The sequence below is a fragment of the Eimeria acervulina genome, genomic scaffold, assembly GCF_000499425.1.
Source record: "Eimeria acervulina Houghton genomic scaffold, Eah_scaff515, whole genome shotgun sequence".
Lineage (NCBI taxonomy): Eukaryota > Apicomplexa > Conoidasida > Eucoccidiorida > Eimeriidae > Eimeria > Eimeria acervulina.
In genome coordinates this window covers 5,597-25,221 of record NW_013547293.1, presented here as the reverse complement: position 1 = coordinate 25,221, position 19,625 = coordinate 5,597, and the positions used below count along the sequence as shown (strand labels likewise).

General features: G+C 49.1%; 2 protein-coding genes across 2 annotated transcripts; one reads left to right on the top strand and one right to left on the bottom strand.

The window, feature by feature from the left end:
- Positions 1-538: 538 nt before the first annotated feature.
- Positions 539-4,271, top strand: EAH_00041170 (hypothetical protein; the record flags this gene model as incomplete). Its single annotated transcript, XM_013391822.1, has 11 exons — positions 539-632; positions 879-1,021; positions 1,232-1,353; positions 1,459-1,570; positions 1,690-1,728; positions 1,858-1,923; positions 2,034-2,084; positions 2,249-2,488; positions 2,777-2,814; positions 2,935-3,056; positions 3,154-4,271. The coding sequence occupies 11 exons, from the start codon at positions 539-541 to the stop codon at positions 4,269-4,271; spliced, it is 2,145 nt and encodes a 714-aa protein (XP_013247276.1).
- A 4,207-nt stretch (positions 4,272-8,478) lies between these two features.
- EAH_00041160 (protein disulfide isomerase, putative) lies at positions 8,479-10,392 on the bottom strand (the record flags this gene model as incomplete). Its single annotated transcript, XM_013391821.1, has 1 exon — positions 8,479-10,392. One exon carries the CDS (start codon positions 10,390-10,392, stop codon positions 8,479-8,481), a length of 1,914 nt encoding a protein of 637 aa, XP_013247275.1.
- Positions 10,393-19,625: the final 9,233 nt, after the last annotated feature.

The window sequence follows — 19,625 nt, the reverse complement described above, 5'->3', positions numbered from 1 at the left end:
CGCAAAATGCAAAGTCTCTAGAAATACAAGAACTGAGGAGGAAGCTTCAACTGCTACACCGACGAATTGTGAGTCCCTGTACGATGCATCAAACCAAGCAGAAACTTCCAACCGTCCTTGGCCAAAGCTTCTCATTTAGAGACAGCAAGTTGTGCAGGTCTTGTCCATCTCAATTGCCGCTGTTTCTGTGTATTTTTAGGGGGGGCAGGGAGACGATTCAGGTATTGAATTGTTCAAGCCCAAACAAACTGAGTGCCGTCTAAGAAACATTTTGCAAAACAATCCGAAAAGCACTAAGCCCCCTATCTTTGGAAAGTGTTGTCCATCTCAGAATTTGTGGATGCTGTTTGCCGAGAGGCTGAAGCTACTGAGAAGCAAATATCAGCACTAGAGGTACGCTACATACTTGAAGTGTTCCCTAACATAACTACAAATCGGAGTATATATGGTCCATCTTTTACTTCTGCTATATAGGCAACGAATGCGGCTCAACGCGCTACTTGCTTCAGACCATACCCAGCCTTTGCTTTCAAATGGAATGCTACAACTAGGCATTTGCAAGATTGCAGTGCCGCTAGATGTGTGCAGTGACTGTTGTGCCAGAATGCAGCATGCGCGTCATAGTAGAACAGGTATTTCTTGTTATATGATCAGTTTTTCGGATGAGTTTGTTTCTCGTGTCCTTTCTGTGGGAGCAAGGCTGCTGCCCATGTCGAAGCCAAGGCTGCCGATGGGCAAAAGCGTGAATTCGTCGAGTCGCAAAAAAGGGAGTTGTTACAGCATGAGCTAAAGAAGCAGAGAGAGATTATGGAGGCTCAGTGGAAGGTTAGGCTGCCACGGGGCTCAGACGTGGTTCTGTCATGTGGCATTCCTAACAGTGTTGGCCATTAAGGACTGTATGAAGCAAGTATTCATTTCACATCTGAACACTGTTGAGCTGCAGCTCTCCAGGATTGCAAAATTTGAAGAACTTCGTAGCATGCAGCTCGATCAATCGAGCAGTGCTGCAGCGCAGAAGGAGGTCAGGACCTATTTTTTCAACTTCCAGTTGAAACAAACACTTGTAGATCAGAGACCCTGCAAACGGCCGCTTATCCTTGAGAAGTATTCTACTTGATTACTTCACCCTGTTTTACTCAAGACCACATACACTAGAGGTAATCCTTTATGCCTGCGAACACCAAGAATTAAGGCGTGCGGGGTCCTCTGTATTGCAATGTGCTGGCTGTAGCTATTAGCAGGCTGTCAGGAGGCTGAGCTCCACGATCTGAAAGAACTGCACAGTCGCCAAAGAATTCTTATCCTCAATCAGTTTTTCCACCAAAAGCAGCGCGAGGCCAAGGAAAAGTTCTAGTAAGAGTCTTTCGGTGCTTGGGGATGTTGGCGTGTTCCACGGGGGCATCAGTTGCCTGCTCCCCCTTATGCGGACCACCCCAGCCGAATCTATTCGTTCTGCAGCTCTGCAAAGAATATCTTAAACGGTTCGTCAGTCACGGCAGAGCATGCTCATGGAAATCAGGGCGACGAAACTTCTGTCCCAGCAGAGACGGCAGCATCAGAGGACATTGATGTGAGTGGGATACCTGGTCCTCCCCCTCAAGTCAATTAACCGCACGCCTGTATTCACTATTACCTGCCATTCTCCATGGAAGGCTGACAGCGCAACTGTATTCGGTGGTTCTCGCTCAGGATTATGTCAAAAGAGCTATGGCCGCAAAAGCTGCACAGGTGAACTGATTTTCATCCCTGTCCTCTTCAGTAATTGTGACCTTGTACAAATGTGCAAACTGCGACGCTGTACTCATAAGATTTCAGGAATGTAGGTGAAAAAGTGAAGATTCTGCTAATCCTCTGCAGGTAGCGGCACATGAAGAAGAGGAAGTCAAGGAGCTGAAGGAGAGACATTACACCGAACTTGCTGAGGTCGGTCAGCCTGCGGCGGAATCCGAGATTCTGAACCGCGCCATATCCTTACCATTATAGCGCAACGCTCGCATTGTCAAGCATATATGGTACTGTCTGTGTCAATACAGCTGGTGAAAAGCAATGAAAGCGCCACGAAGGGGCCAACAGCATCAGTGAAGGTAAGCTGAAGAGCAGAGCAAGCTGTCTCAACAACAAGTGCTGGTTCTCCCCCGACCAATAATAACAGCAACTACGGTCCCCCTAGATACGTATCTGGTATCCCAAAAAGTCGGCGATGTTCCTGAATAATGCGTGCGTGCGCAATGAGCGTGGGACATCTCAGACAGTCCACGTGGTGTCCCCTGATGAGCACACGAGGTGCGAGGAAGCTACGCTTCACGAAGGAGCAAATTCGTCTTATCAAACTGGAATTACCGTTGAGAATGCTCCTAGCACGGTCGTCGCTGAGTGGCAAAGACGGATGAGGGTTGGAAGCTGTGCAAGCATTCTGGTTTCCAAGGAGGATGGAGCTGATGCAAAGGCAGCTGCCATTTGCAAGCATCTAGAAAAGTTTGTCAATGCCGTGATTCGGGTGCAGAGAGAAGAGAGAGATCGGCAGAGCAGAATAATTGAGGAGAAGTTGGCTAAACGTAACGAACGGCGCCTAGCCAAGGGGAAGCACAGGAGGCGAAGCACTGCGATAAAAAGGGATAAATCTTCTGTAAAGACAGTAGAACACTGTGTCGCAGCCATTGTACTTCGCCGTCATGTGCTTCCTGATAGAAAGTGTCATTCACTCGAAGCGCATGTGGCCATCAGCCTTCGTAACCATACGCATTCTTGCCCGTTTTGTCTGAACGATTTTTGTCAGGGGCCTCGGAAGAGTGTAATGGATTTTAAGGTTGAACGGTTACAGACAACCCAACAGAAAGAAAAGCAAATGAAGTAGGATTCGCCACACGTGGAAACGCTGACTCAAACACCACCTTGATCGTAAACATGCCCTGCGCCTTGCTGTTCTTTTCTCAGAGAGCAATGGAAAGCAAAAAGGGATGCCCTTCAGAAATGGCATCCTCTCTTTTGGTGCATTGTGGAAGAAGAAGCCAAGCACGGGTCCTACGAAGCATTCGAATATTCTGCAAGCGTAGTCGGTAAGACCGAAGGCAGGACCTGCCACCCGGCACAGGTTTGTCGCTGTTTGAAGCGCCTGCAGGGTAAACCATTTGGATCGGCAGTGTCTGCGTGCAGCTCGTGGGCCAACTTTGTGCAACATCGATCGCGTGATAGTCTCACTCGAAGAAGGGTCGTTCCTTAGAAATATGATTGCAAACCTCGGAATACTTGGAAAGGCATTCAACACCTTGGGGGCAATGCCAGATTATCTGACAGCCGAAAGCGAAAGCAGTGAATCGGGCTCAAGCTCTCCTTCCAGCAGCAGCAGCCAAACAGAGGTGCCAAGGCAGCGGCGGAAAGTCTCGATAGCCTCCGCACCGTCGTCGCACAGCAGCGAATCTAGTGGAAGTTCCGATGAAAGCCGTAATGAGGGCAGCAGCAGCGAAGAAAGCAGCAGTGAAGACAGCAGCGAAGGAAGCGGAAGTAACGAGAGCAGTAACACAGAGGAAGTTGGCAGGCATGCCCAGACGCAGGCCGATAGGCAGTCAGCTATGGCAGCTTTGGGTAAGCGAAATGCTCTCCCCAAGGATGAACTGATTCACGAGACCTCAAGCGCTTCCTCAGCCGAAAGCATGGAGTCGAAAAACTTTCAACAAGCTCAACCAGGATGGGACAGAACAGGCAGTGCGAGCAGTGAAAAACCCGAGAGCAGCAGCAGCGACGACAGCGATGAGTCCAGTATCGGGAATAGCGGTAGTAGCAGCAGTGCGAGTACCAGCAAGACTAGCAGCGAAAGCGGCAGGAACTCTATCGACGAGACAAGTGGTGATAGCAGCGAGGATGTTAGCAGCGAGTCCAGCAGCAGCGGGAGCAGTGGAAGCAACAGCGCTGAAAAACCCGATAACGAAACCGAAGAGAGCCAGACTACCAGCAGGAGTGGAAACGAAAACGGCTCGGTCGCGATAGAGAGTAGTCGTGCCTCTCAGCCAGCCAGCGCGGAAGCAGCAGATGTTGAGAGCTCGTCCAGCTCGTCGGGGAGCAGCAGTTCATCTGAAATAGAATTTCCTGAGGCCATCAGAAGTTCGGATGCATCTCAGAACTCATCTTCTCCACGTAGAAGTGTGGACACGCTCAATGGGCCAAGGCTCCAGGGCAGAGGCACCAGCCCAAACGAGAGTACTGGGGGAAGTTCAGGCAGCAGTTCCACTAGCCGGCCGTCGAGTCCAGCCGGTACTGAAACGAACAGCGATTAGAGCGTCCGCTATCTTCGCATTTCTGCAGGCACCACCTCGCCCCTACGTGCTACCCGCTGAGTTTTCTTCACTTTCTTAATGAGTTCCAATGGCAGCATCGAGAGGCGCCAAATACCATCAAAGCGCCATCAGCGAGCTTGTTAACTTACGTATGCAGAGAAACATTGGAAGTTGTACCCACGCAAAAATACTTCATCTCTTTCTACGCCTTGGAAAGCCGCCCTACGTTACTGCTTAGTTTCTTGTCTTCGTTTTCAGTGCACGATGAAACCGAATTATGGTGCTCCTTGTGGACAGCACTAGGGGTTCTGCTATCGTGGATGTAGACCAGCTCTTTCGTAGGGAAAATATTATATCTAGTGCTAGCTAATAGCAGACAATTCAGTGCATGTCCTACTCCCTAATGTCTTCCACAAGCTGTTGGGGAGTTCCAGCATATACCAGAATCGTTTAGGGTGGAGTTTTCAGTGTTTCTCCACTCTTGCTACATTACTGCCACACACTACAAGGCGCCATGCACCTTTGTGGTATCCTGGACACTCTACGTCCCCCGAAATCAATTGACCTCCCCCTCTTTTTTTTAGCGACGGCACTCCGATTCTCAACCATCCTGTGCCCCTTTTGGGTGCCTGTATTAATTAATCAGCAGCCGGTAAATATGGGTAACTGACTTCCATTATCCGACATTCAAACAAAAACGTCGGTGCATGCACCTACTTTTCGCAAGCCCTGCTGCAAGATCCCCCTGGTTCCCCAAGTTCCCTACGTACTGATGTGTTGAACCGCCAGAGGAAAGAGGTGTTAAGGGGGACAAAGCAGATGTCAATGTTTGGCATATTTCTGCAACACTGCAAAAGTTAGGGTGCGGGAGTACCCCACTAATGTGTGCTGCTGACAGTGCGGCGGAGGGCATCTTGCTGACCCAGGAAAATCATGCGTGACGTGCAAGGACAGCCGCACTATACTGCGTGCATCCTAAGCATTAAAAGTGCAGGACAAGCCGACTCCAAAAAGCAACATTGAAGAGCACATGATGTGAGGATTCTGGAAGTAAACCGAAGCAAAGCGCTGAAACATACGAAGCATGGATATAAGCCTTTGACTTGCAACGATGCCGGTAGATATCCTAATGGGACGGCTCGGACTCAAACGGGAGCCAATCCCGACGTGTGAAGCATGAATATATCTTAGGCTTTGACTCCGAGCTAGCCAAGCCGATGAGCATGCAGGTATAAAAGTATGGCTCCCTCTTTGCACCGAAAAGCAGCTGCATACGAAGACTGAAAGAAAGCACGGCTTGCCCTGCGCCTAAGCACGCGTGCGGTAGCCGTCACTGAAGCATGGAAAGCGTGTAGGAGCTTTTAAAGGGATTTTGGGGCCAATGCAGATATGAGAAATCCACTCGCGTTGCCTGTAGCCTGATGTCTTTACGTAATGTCTTTAATTATTCTGAATTCTGTGCCTCGCTAGACGTAATTTCAGTATTTGTGTCTCTTCTTGCTCGTCTGTCGTACAGTTAGATGGATGGTTGTGCCGAGAGTTCGATGGGGCTTCAGGGGTCCTCTGCTTTGTTGTGGAATATCTACACTTGCAATTTGGAAAGCAATTCGTATGGACGATATAGTTGTAGTTTATTCGAGCTGCGCACCTTGCTAAGCGAACATATCCGCTAAGGCCTAGTGGAGTGAATTAACAGTATCCGTCAAAAGTATTTTTCCGTAGTTTCCTTGCTGACATTTGTTTGCTCTTTATATTGTATGTGGTTGCTGGTACCCGGCCGCATCCGTTCACAACAGAAGGCTCCCAGAAAAACCTGGAAGGTTCTCGAGCGTGCATGAAGAGACACGAAATGATATTTCCGTGTATACCAGAGGCTGGGGAGCCTCCGGGGGAGTATACGATTGTATTACAGCTTGGTTCCAGTGTGGGCTGCACGTAATGCACCAGGGGTTCTCCTCACTGTTTTGACTGTTAGCTTCCCCATGGTTTGCTGTGGCTAGAATGATAGATTTTGATCTTCGCCATGAAGCTAGGTGGTGTCAAGCTCTCTGAAAAAGCCAGTAACGCAAGGCAATGCTAAAAACTTTCCCCTTAGTCGCTTCGCTCTCACGGCGAAAAACCCGTTGGCAGGACCCTAAGAAGAATTGGAAGAGGAGCTTCAATAAATACGACAATGGTTGTTTTGTGGCTTTGGAGGCTCCTACTGTACGCCTCGTCCTACCAGCATGGTTGTTGACGCATTTTCCCGCTGCCCTACCGGTAGGGTCTCACGTTCTAACTGTCCTTCTGTGTAATGGCTTTTGTCCGTTGAACTTCCTTTTTCTTTCTTCCTGTGCACGTACATGTATGCTGCTGCAAGTTTTACCAAGTTCAAAAGTGGACGACTACGGCCCAGGCTAGGCAAAGGCGAAGCGCATAGCAGACCACTTGAACTTTCTGGTCTTACCTCCCACAAAGTTCTGCGCAAAGTGTACGGATGTGCTTTAGCTGGTCATGGATAGTTCATTTCAACACTGAAGTATCCTTTAGTCACCAGCTATGTGTCCGGCCCTTCTGTGAAAGGAGATGAGTGGAACAGCATTATTCAGTGCTTCTCTGGGTCGTCAGAGCGCTAAAAGAGCACAGCGTTAACCACTGTATCTGCAGCTTTGCTTTTGAGGGAGGTGTTCTCGAAAACCAGGAAAAGGCTGAAACAGGACGAAGATGCTGTTTTTGGCGGATCTTTCTGTCTATCTCGGGGCGTGTTTCTTGCGTTTATCAAGAACGAACGTCGGCCAGCAATGTAGCGGCATACCCTACTCCCGGACTGACCTTTCGGTAGTATGACGCGAGACCAGGACACTGTTGGGCGTGTAAGACAGCGTAGAACCCCACAACTGGCCAGAGGCTCATGACCCTCTGCTGCAGAGACCAGACAATTATGCCTGAGCCTCTGCTGTAAAGACACCAAGCAATTGACTGGCCGGTACACTGGTGCCTTTACGAAAGCTACGCACATGCAAACTATTAAATCAAGGGTAAATTGAAGTGCCACCAGCACTACTGCATGGCTTGCCGGGTGGGTGTAACTGTCAGGAACGGAGTCTAGCGAAGTAGTAGACGCGAGAACAAGCAGCATCATCTGCATGAGGTGGGTCCATGTAATTCCTGTTGCCCCACGGTTGGCAACTGACCCAAGAGGGTTGCAGCTCAGGTGAAGGCCAGGGGCTTGTTACAGAACAGGGATCACTGAACTAAATAGAACAAGAGCGACATAAGCCGTGCCTTGCAAAGTTGAGACTAGGCGAAACAAATCCCAGTTGGGATAGCCTTTACAATGTGGAAGTTGAAGTTACAAGATTATTGGCCCGATTGCCGAGGGAGCCAGCAAGGCAGGAAATGAAACTATGATAGCACTAATTCAAATATACCAGTGCACTCCTTGAGAAATTCGAACCGAAGCATAACTTTACCGGTTGATTCTTCTTTTCCAAGCACATCATCTGAGACGGAGACTTGCTGTAGGGTGGGTATGCGTGGACTTCAGAACAGGTGAGCCTACACATTTTCTGGCGTCTTTTGCCAGTCTTCTTGACGTAGGCAGCGATATTCAGTTTTGTTTTAGTTGCATGCATTACAATTTCTGCAGCTGGTGCAGAAGTTACGCCGCGCAGCATGCGAGCGAATAAGCCGTTCCCTTTGCAAGAGAGGAGGAGACTTGAAATCAGAGGCAGCCAGGGCAGCAAATAATGTGGGCTGCGCACAATCCGAAGGAAAGAGTGTGCAATGGCACTTTGCTCATTTTTGAGGCGAGAAAGGATACCTAATGCATACAGATAGCCGATTGGCTTCTTGTTTCAATTGAGATGGAAATTCCTCTGCTCAAATGCCTTCAGGGTTCAACGTTCTTGGAGTTCTGGGCAGTTCTGCATTGAATATTTCGGAGTTGTTCATAATCGCTTGTGCATGCCCTACTCTAGCTTGATTACTCTTTCGTAGAGTCTGTACAACTTTGCGCGTTACGAAAGGTTAAAGAAGTTTGCGTGATTCATCCTGCGACGGTTAAAGCGCTAAATTCAGTTTACGGGAAATGCACCGAAAGCATTACTTGACCCAAAGTGGAAGAAACGTGCTCCGAAGGACGTTGTACCGGTGGGGAGCAATTACGTGGAAGTCAGCTCCTTTCCTCGGCGTCGAAGAAAGTGTGTAAAAGTGCAAGGCAGAGACATTAGAGTTCCTCGCGCTTTCCAGTAACTGTCCCTAAGAATTCCGCGAGGATATTAACGATGGGAGGGCCGGTGTAAAGAATCCGCTTCTCTAGAGCTTGCGGCCCTTCTGGATAGACAGCAATTGAGGGGATATTTTGTTTCATGTCAAAATCAATTATGTCATTAAGATGGCCATCTACTTGGCCAAAGAGCACCTGATCTTTCAAGGCGTCTGTTGTACTGAAGACTTCAGCTACTTCTTTCCATGTTCTGAGGTATACTTGGCAGTCTGAGCATTCGGGTTCGTAGTAGAGAATACCAAGAGGCACCCGCCTGGCTTTCTGTAAGACGTTAAGGAACTGGACATGATTAAGTTCCATAACATGGCTTCCTTTGTCAGTGTAGGTTAGGCGATTCGAACGGAAATGAAGTTCCGCATTGCCCGTACTCCACTCCTTAAGGAACACCTGCAGGCTATGGTAGTTGAATGGCATCGACAAGGAATACTGAGTAAATGGGGAGTGTTCGCGCATCACACCTGCTACTTTTTGGTAGGCTGATGCGTTTGCCCGCTTATCCGCGATGACAGCACCACCCCAACTGTGGCTAAATGTGTCCCGGGACCTCGCCGCCTCTTTGAGTGTGTTCTTTGCTATGTGAAAAGCTATGCGATCACGGTATGTTTCGTAAAACTCCATCAACAGCCATGCAATGTCCTGCAAGTTTTCTAGATGGCTAACATAAACAGTAAGAAGCGCTCGTTTCCCAAGAAGCACGCGAGAAGGCCTGTCACCATAGAACAGCATCCGGTTTTCCGCTTCCAACAGCAGCGCCAAAATAGATTTGGGCTCCCACTGGGGTTCTTCTAAAGTAAGATATTCTTCCTCTCCCACATCAAAGGGCAACTTCTTCCTGTAAACACGAAACTCTTCTCGTTCCGAAGAGTCTACATGTTCTATGTAGAATAAGGTGAATCTGGAAGGGAGTTGTTCTGTGTTCTTCGAAAGCCGTACTACAAGCGCAGCCCGTTGGCTCCCTTCATGGACAAAAGCATGCACGACGGGACCCACTGGAGACCCTCGAGATGATGCGGTTCGAAAGGAAGCTGCAGATTGAACTGTTTTGCCTTGATGCAGCAGAATCCAGTGAGCAATTTCATCAGCGGCTATATTTGCACCATCATACGTTTTGTAGGCTGCGCTTCTTATGTTGGGACTAAGGTAAAATCGAAGACACGGGATAGTCTTGATACCCAAAAGCTTGGCTAGTTCCGTCTCCTTCACATTGACTACAGTGAGCGAGCTACCAAGGCTCCGCACCATCTTCTGCGCAAGCTGAGCCTCCCGAAGTGCTTCCTCAGAATACGGGCACCCTTCGTTTGTGAAAACAGCTAAGGTGGAATCCACCGTGGGGGTCCTTGTGTCTAAACGTTCGTTGAAATCACCTGCCGCAGCAAGCGTTCCCTTTTGGAGATGCAGCGCATCTTGAGTTCTATCCGCCCCGAAAAATACGATGCTCTCATCCTCTACTTTCTTCCGTGCGTCGTCTATCGTGTTTTCTTTGTCCTGAGGCTCGTGAATTGGCGTGTACAGGTTATACCATAGCCCTGAAATCGAGCTACTTACTTCACCTCGCTGGCGTTGCCTCGAGGATGCAAATATGAAGTTCTCATTTTCGCTCAGTAATGAAACACTGCCAAGCTCTTCTGGTTCTACAGCAATATGGCCGCTTACGAGGCAAAAACAGGAACCATACAAACTGGAAGTTATCAGCAGACGAACAAGTATGAATGGAAGCCTGTTGGCGAAAGCACGCTCCCGCCACCCCACCAGGGTCGACTGAGCAATGGTACAGGTTAATGGCATACCTAGGATATTTTGCCTCCACTCAGCCCCCAGGTGTAGCATGTTGGGCATCCAGTTCCCCGAAACCATCACAATTTCTGATGGGGAAACGAGGCACCTTCCTGCTCCGCCGAAGCGTCACATAAGCAGCAAGCTCGAGTGAAGAAATCCCAGCAAACTAAATTAAACGCCTTTTGCTAATCGGTCGGCTCCCGGGAGTGAAATAGGGAACGGCGCATTTAAATTACCGGTCAGCCGCCCTCACGCCAAATACCGACCCGGTGTGAGGGCAACAGCCAGAACAGCAGTAGCTGACCTAATCAGGTAGTTACAGGAGCCATTATTTGGCATTTCGGTACTTCTCTAGGAATATAAGGATAAGGAGCCTTCACCGGAAGAAGAGACACGGGTTGCGCTTGGCTGGATAGGCAGGAGCGTGCTGTCTCAGAACCTTGGGCGCCCCCCCGCTGAGCTATTTTTCGGCAACGAATAAACGTCCAGATGCATTACGGGTTGTTGGCCTTGTTGCGTGACGGCTGAAGAGTTTTCTAGCAGTCAGATGTACAAGGGTGCGAAGGCAACGGTGGTGCCGTGAGCTGTCGCCAATCTGCAGTGAAGCAAAAAAGCATTTTCAGGCAGTACATCTGCTATGAAAGCGTCTTCAAATTGCATTTTCTATTAAATGCACTTTCTTTTTGATAAGTTGCTTAGTTTATCTCAGCGTAGTGCAAACCATGTGAGCCAGCCCAGGGTTGTCAATAAGGTTGCGAGAGCCTGTGCTTGGTGGTTCAAACAAGATCACAACAAATGAACCGTTGAGACTCATATGCTACATATTTATGCTAAAAATGTAAATTCAAAGCTCCAGGGTTTTTACTTCGAGCTTACCAAGAAGAGATATTAGACAACTGGTATGCAGCATCACAGGCGCGCCTGTGAACCCTTGCCAACATCGATTTAGCCCCATATGAAAAGCCGTATCTCCTTCTCATTATTCTTAGAGTGTAAATTATGACGGCTTACTCTTTGGCGCTACACTTACTCATTAGACTTTCGTCGCCTCACTTTTTAGCTAGTAAGTAAATTTGAGACACCTGAGCTGCCGTTGTTCGGAACGTGGAAAACCAGTGTACATTGGCAATAGCTTACCAATAATGCCACTACGGAATGCATACACTGGTGAAACACAATTAGTTGCGGCGGCACCAGTAGAACAGAATAAGCAAGGGGTGTACCTTCCTTCTGCCCTCTGGCACACTCTTCCAGTGACCGTGATTATGCCTTTTCCGACGAAGTTCTGCACGCCGTATGGATCGCTCTAACTTGCACGAAATGCATCAGGCGATGTCGTTGCGCAATGAATAAGCCGCGCAATGCAGCATGAACAAGTTGTTGACTAGATTTGGGCTGAAACTAGCTCTACACTAGACGGCAGGGATGCTAGAAGCAGATGTAGCTGTTGTTTGAGCAAATGCTCGATAGACAAAAGAGAAGCAAGGCCAGAAGGGAGCAATCTGTAGAATGGTGGCGTTGTTGGGTGAGCACAGTGTGAAATATTCATGAACTCCAATGCCGAAAAAGCTGGCGTGCATTGCTGTTGATGCACTTGCACCTCTTCGGAACGACGGCTTACTTAATTTTCCTCCGCTTGCTTGTGTTTAGGCATCTTCAAAGTTAGGGTTTCCACATCATTAACGCAAGTTCTGGTGTGGGTGCGCGCCTTCTTCCCTGATACGAAAGCTCATCTATATGCTATAAGGTTAGGGCTATCAACTGTCTGGCCACCCTGTCTAGTGCCGGTGCATGATGAAGAGCGTTCGGGATTTTACTAGCTTTCTTTGCGTTGGTAAATCCCAGCTCAGGGGGGGGGCTATACTTCCAGCGATACTGAGCGAATCGACAAATGTGGTGATTTCCCGTCGATGTCGCTAGCTGCATCACCGCATTATATCAGAAAGCAGATTGGGAATAATGATTGGCGAGCCGGTTGGGTATATTTTTTTATACTGAACTTCATTGTCGTTGGGCGGCGATAGAGGTTGAATAATCATTCAAGCTGCTTTTGGCTTTATGTAGCGTTTGCATATGCGGTGATGTCTTTCGATCTTTCCATTTTCTCTGTGGATACCCCATATTAATAGTTTGTGCATTTGACTCACCGCCGTCTCCAGACTCCAAGAACGAGTTCGTCCCAGCCTCGTTGGTAGACTGCTCTTGGGATTTTGGCTGTTCGTCGAGTGTTGCTATGCACTCACCTTCCCCCTGACTTCCGAAAGCGGTGAATTCAGTCGTGGCAGCATTTGTGGCAGCTTCCTCATAGTTATCTGCGATGGCGGCACTTTGTTTTGGTGAGTTTAACGATGTATCTTGGGCCCTCGTGCGAGCTTCGTCCAGCGTTTTTTGCTCCTGGTCATTAAACCTGTTCGTGTATGCCCCTCTGTAGAGCAAGAAAGAAGCAAGCGTTGGAGAACCCGCTGCACCTGCAAGGTGGAAACAGGTGAGCCCCGCCTGAGGTTTTGATCGAAAAGAAGCCTCAACAGACGCACATGTTGCAGCATGACCATTGCCAAACGTGTATGGGGAGAGGCTAATATTGGTACAGCCCCATTGGCCTTCTCAAACGATTCATGCAGTAGGGGTTTCTCGACCTTCCCGTTGTTTTTCAGAAATCTGCGTGGGCCTCGTACATTATTCGTTCGGTTTGTGTCGGCTCCCTTGCTCAACAGCAGTGCTACGATCTGATAGCATTCACAAGTAATGGATGTAACTCTGCTTTCATGCACCATAACGATATCACGCGAAGAAGGGAGTATGCATTTTTCCATGTAGTGTTAAACGTGTAACGGAGCTTGCTTTTGTGGCCCTGAATGAGCGTAAGCACTGTGTACTTGCCTCTGTCCGTCGTGCATATACAGCAAGAAACAAGGGAGTATCGCCAGCCTAAGCATTGAATTGGAAAAAGACTGAAGCTGTTCGTAGCTAGGTTGCTGCTACAGATGCCGCGCTAGCTATTTCGGAAGTTTGCACGAAACCCCCCTCTGAGAGCCTTCCATTACACTTCCGTTGGCATCCTAGCACTCGCCAGCCTTACAGCTTTTCTTATGGCTGAGTGTAGAATGGTGAGGCGAGTATTCGGTTGCTCTAGTGTAGCCATCCCTAGGCAACTCCCCCGGGAAGTGAAAATGAGTGCTGCAGGGGGAACGTCAATGCTTATTTATGTGAGCTGGCTGCTGAATGGAACAGCCTACATAATCGGGGAGATCCAAGCTTGCACCTCTTTCGATCAGCAGCTCGGCTATTTGTTGTTGTCCGTGCAAAGCAGCTTCGTGCAGGGCAGTTGATCCACGTACGTCTTGGTGATTGACGCTAGCCCCCCGATCGAGGAGGAGGCGCGTTACGGCTTCATGGCCACGACAGGCAGCGTGCCACAATGCAGTGCGACAGTACTACGGATCAAAAAGAGCATAGGCAGAAGCTACTAACACTATGTAATTCATAAAAGGTAGGCCCCTCTTGCGTGCAAAGACTAGCCTATTTTTCCGGCTATGTTGGAAGCGCTGGTTAGGGTTGCAGATCTGCATGAAAAATCGTTCAATTTCTGTGCTTATTTCTTGCCGGTTTTGCAACTATCCCAACTATTTGCTCCTGCAAAACTAAAGTTGATTGCCGTACTGGAGGCTCCGCAAAATCAAGAGTTGGGAGAAGTTTCATCAACTCCCTGCAGTCGCGGAACTTGCCATCCCGAGCGGCAGCCACCAACTTCCGACCTGCCTCCTAAGCCACAGAAAATGAGACAAACTACTTTATAATCTTCCGCCTTTGAAGCCCATCAAAGCAACTCTATCCCGAACCCGAAGGATTGTAAGCATCAGGCACCCTCATCAGTCAAGGCAAAGCGGCGGCACAAAACTTCAAGGGTTCTGTAGTTGGGCCATCGCGGCTCACAGTCATGGTGCCGACTCAGAGGCTCCGTTTCAGAGAACGTCCTTCGCAGAAATATCCCTTTGCAGTCCGACTTGAAAAATACAGGAATGGCATAAGATGCCACGGTAGTCGTCCGTCAACTGTCAAAGCACCCACGTATTGCAAATATTCCAATTATTTGATGGAATGGACAGGGACAAATATATGGGGAATGCGCTGTGTGATCACAAGCATGCCTCGCTCTTCTCACGGACAGTGGAAGTAGGGCTGCCCAGGTTGGCACAGCAATATTCCCCTACCCCGAGGAGTATGCGGTAGCAAATATACGCTTTTTGTAGGTGCATACATCAACCTGCGTTCAACCTTGAGGACTACGGGTTACCCAGTTTGGCTTCCCTTTAGACCGCAAGCCGAAGTTTCGAACTCTAAAGCAGTTGAATTACCCAGCAATACGCAGCCTTAGTTAAATATAAAATTAATGTGGACTGCATCATTTGGCCAATTTTGCGTGTTCGTCTAGGCATGCGCTGGCGATGCATGCGTAATAACCGTCAGCTCGTTGAGGCAGGGCTGCAGAGACTGTGGTGCCTATATCTACAATTTGTGCGGAACTTAGCTTTGCAATGCAAATATTGTAATGCAATAGCTCGCCCCAAGGCTGAGCTTCACTTTGATTATTTGCGGAAGGTAGCCTTAGCCTAATCCGCAGGGGCAGTGTAGGGCGGCATAGGCTGGGCGCATGCAGCCCCGAATCCGCTTCGAAAAATTGCTTCTATCATAAGAGCTAGCGGCTGATTGAAAAGCTGGCATTTGCCTCGTCACTTTGTCACACTGTATGACAGTAATCGGCTTGCGCCGAAGGTTTCCCCTTCACCAATATTACTCGCGTAGCCGCAGCCAGCTGCCCTTGTCTCTTGTCTAGGCACTGCGCTGGTGTTTCACTAACATACTAACTTGTTCTCCAATTGAATATACAATCTACCATGCTACTGTTGGCAGTAACAACCCTTTCCGAATAGCAGGCATTTACTATCGCGTGCAAGTATGGAATGCAGTGTAACGATACGTGTGGAAGGGTATTTCTCAAGTTTGGTGCGTGCTTCCCTACTTGCGTGCAGGTTAACTGATGGCACGAGAGGTCAAAAAATCCTTAGCGAGCTAACGTGTGCATCGTAGGGCCATGGGTCTGCTTACATCTTGGGTGAACTTGCAACAGACGCTGCGCTGTGATCCCGGTGGTGACAGTCCATCTCCTCTCCACTCCACCTCCATATATGCGCAGGATGGTTGAAACCTGGTATGGAAGCTAGCAGTTTGGGGGAAACACTGCCTAAAGCGTGCTTGCAACTGTTCGAGCTCACTGTTTTCCTCACGTAAGGTGCAGAACAGCCTTTGTACATGAAAGTACCGTGTACTTGGGAGGCGCTGGCAGGAGCTGCGAACTCCGCCCCCAGAGCGGGGGTGGCTGAAGTGCACCATTGATTATTCATGTGCGTCAGTTGCCTCAGAAAGCAAATATACATCCACTCCCTAAAATCCTTGTCGGAGGGCCACCCTGTTCCCGATTAGAAGAATGCAGATTGAACGCGGGCTGCTCTCCGGCGGGAAGATGGCCAACGCCTGGGCGCCTAGCCTCATTAAAGCAGTGTGTGTAGCGCGTACAGCCAGAATTCAGCAAAAAGTGTTTATTTCCCAAAAGCCACAGATGAAAATGCCGACAACGTAAATATGAGTGGGTACATGAATTGGGTGTGGTGGAACGATTCTTTGCATCTGCGAGTACCGCCTGAGCTTGTAGACTGGGCCGTGCTTGTCACACTGGCTGCCTATATATTCTTCATTTGAAGGCGGGAAGGGCAATAGTTGCAAAGGTAAGGGGATCACTTTTCCGGAGCATTTTATCACTACGAAGATTTCCGACATCGACGGCCGGGTAGGCGCATCATCAGGCCACCACGGGGAGAGGCAATGCGAAAATTGAGAAAAGCCAAACAAGCAAGCCGATTGATAGGGTGACACAGAGAAGTGCGAATCCGCGCTAAAGCGATGTCCACGGTAGACTCGCAGATACTGCATCAGTGGTTCACAGCAGGGCTATTCCCTGGAAGACGATGGCAGGACAAAGCGATCAATGGGATGAACGGACGAAATTCCCCATGAGAGCGTACGCGTCAGGGAGTTAAGGCATGAACGGATCGAACGTGCCGCGGTGATACAATATATATGCACCAAAGAGGCGAACAAATGCAACACCCACCCTCCTAACTGGGGGAGAAGGAAAAATGACTCGAAAATGACCCAGATATACAGCCTATGAAGATTGCTTCTCTGAATGCCAAACTGACTCAGGAGAAGATACAACGCGAGAGGAGACGGAAGCCGGAAGGACAGACTGTCCTGCTCATGCACTTCATTCGCAGCAAATAAAGCCATTAATTTCGAGATAGCTCGATCATCAAATGAGGCAAGGGATGCGGAAAACACTTCTTTAAGCTGGACCATTAAGGTTGCCTTAACAGAGGGGCACGACGAGGTACAACGTATCAGTCTATTTGCTGACCCATTCTCTGCGAATAGGTGTCACGGATGCCAAAGACGAAACGGGGATCGGCAATTTTCTGGGTGTAAAATGCGAGCTCCATTCAGAAGTCGGTCACACTACCACGAGACGAGATTTTTGGTTGGAGCGACTAACCACGACAAACTTGTACGCACGCCATGAGTGATCCACCGGACGGCATACGTGGATTATCCAGGCGACATTGTTGAGGTTCACCCAGGTTGCCAGGATGCGCTGAGAGGGTGCACTTATCAGAATTCCCAACGGAATTCGCACCCTCTTCAGTAGAAGGATTGGAAACAGTGCTTCAAGCAAAAGGGAGCGAGGAAGCTCTTATGCTGCGCAGGGGCGCTGCCTGAAACGACGTAAAAATGCATGCACTCCTTTCCCATCACCTTACAAAGACCGAACCTTGCAAATTATTCTATCCAGTTACCCATCGAGGGAAAGCACAAGAGGATACAGTTGATGGAAGAGTGTTCCGATGCATCGAGTAACAGGAAACAGAAACGGACCAGCTGCTAAGAAAAGGCGAAATGTGGACCGCCAGTTAGAGCGCCTTCAAACCCTCGGATGCTGACGAATAGAAAGGCCGGGAGGTGACGTATGCGGCCTCGTTCCCCCCAGCAAAATCACTGTGAATCGGAAGCTTCCCATACCCCTGGTCGAAGGGTTACTGGAGGGATTACGGGCTGAAGGGTTACACAAGCTGGTCATCATTCTACCACGCTGACGTTCACTTGGTGATACACCCTGCGTTCCACGTCCACTTTCATAAACATGAGTATATTGGTCCAAACCATGCGTCTGCATATTTCCAGCGGCAGGTGAATAGAGATTTCTCATTCACAATCAAGATAGGCTGGATGGTCCTATGCATGCACGGCGTGCTGGAGAGTCGGCTCCAAGTGTTTCGTGAAGAGGGCTGCTTCGTGAAAGAAAGGTGTTGATTTAACATACAAAGAGTTTGATCCCTAGCTCCTTTCCGTCTCCGCAGCAGAAGTCAAACCAGAGATCGTCAAACTAGAGGGATGTGGGCGTAGGTTGCTACCCAAAGACACTCACACGCAGCAATTACTGAGACTCCCACCGTACTATTTCAGCGCCATCCCTGGGTTTACTCCTATTGCCTCGCTTCCAGGGGGATTGCCAAAAAAAGAGAAAGCACCCGAAATAGATAAGGAACAACAAAAAAACCCAAATGACCCTCATCTGGCGCCTCTCATACTGTGTGGCGCTTGCACTCCCTGGTCAGGGCAAATGCTTCAGCTAACTGCCAATCCTGGGGATACAACGAAAGTGGTGATGTTCTCTCCGCAATACGGCAAATCAGAAGAGCATCAAATAGCCCCTTCTGCAGAGTACACCCTGCACAGAGAGGGCGCAATAATACGTCCAGGGAAAAGGCTCCCTACGTGCTCTACTGGGAAGTTAAAGAAGACTCAACATTGCTTATATCCCAGGCACTTCAGCGTTCAAGAAGGTAATCAACCTCTGACTCACCTGAAGAAGAATTTTCATTAGCTAAACACCTAAATAGTTGTTCGGCGGCCTTCCCGGCTCACGCAGCACGAATTCGCAGTGAAACAGAGCAAGCGAAACACCTACGTGGTCGATGACGCACCCATCAGTCATCACATGCCCTACGGGTGGGCTAATGAATTCTGCAACTGCTCCTGTATGCAATTATTCCTTTTCTGGCTTAAGACGAAGTAAGCTTCTACACCATATCTGCCGATTGGATGTAGTAGCACGCAAAGCTTGCACAAAGCCAATTACACGTCTGAGCTTCACTTCGAACGACACATTTTGCAAAGATCGCGGTGACGCTTTCCCCGGCCATGGCACGGCCAATACAGCAGTACATCTATTGGCCACATCGTTTCTGCGGCTTGCGGCGACGGAATTTAGCCCTACAGCTGCGGAATATCAGCATCGAACCTCGGAGAGCACTCGAAGCCCGGATTCGTGCAAATCGCTTGTTTCCTAAATTGGTCTAGACGAATTTTTCAATAAACTTCACCGTGCACTTACAACAAGGCATAGGCAATAACACCTTGTACTCTGGCGTGGATAGTCTCAACAAGGCGCCTGCTGCATCCCGCATTTTAGCCCAGTATCAATAATCCTTCTGAGCACCTTGGCTTTCAGAAGACCATTATCACTCGCAAGGAAGAGATGTTTGTGAGCGGCTTCTCACGCGAATTCATAGCGCAGCATAATCGGATAAGGCTACGACATACAATGCTCAGCAGGAATCCCAACCCACGCCGCTAGGTTCTAATGGATTCTGACGCTCTACGAAACGGAGAGGGCGACGAGCACGTTACCAGGCTGGCTATACTTTGGGTAGGTTCACTGGCTTTTCGTCGTCTAGTCAACGCCTGTGCTGACATTACAGGCCTACAGCCGGAGTAGGGGAGCTACCATTTTATTAATGCCTGCTTTGTATAATTATTCAGAAAGCCAAAAAAAGTTCCCAACAGGGGCCAGCAATAGGTGCGCATCAACTAGAGCGAGGGCGGGGGAGTCACAAAAAAGAGAAAATTTTGTTGGCTGGCGAAAGGTCTGACATAGGCACCTTCCCCAATTCTGCGGCAGCAACTGAGTGGGCGTGCAGATCGTCCAGCGTATAAGGCTTTCCTCCGTCACCTGGATAAAAGAGCCATTAGCTATGCAGATGCTGTCCACCCATAGATCTCCTTTGATTGCGATACACGCCTTCCTCTCCACCTGTGGCCGCCTCGGAGGCGCAGCTGACAGGACTATCACTGTCTTCGTATTTTCAGTCTGCACCGCCCTTCTTCCCCTTGAGTCGCCCAGTCATTTGCAATGCTTA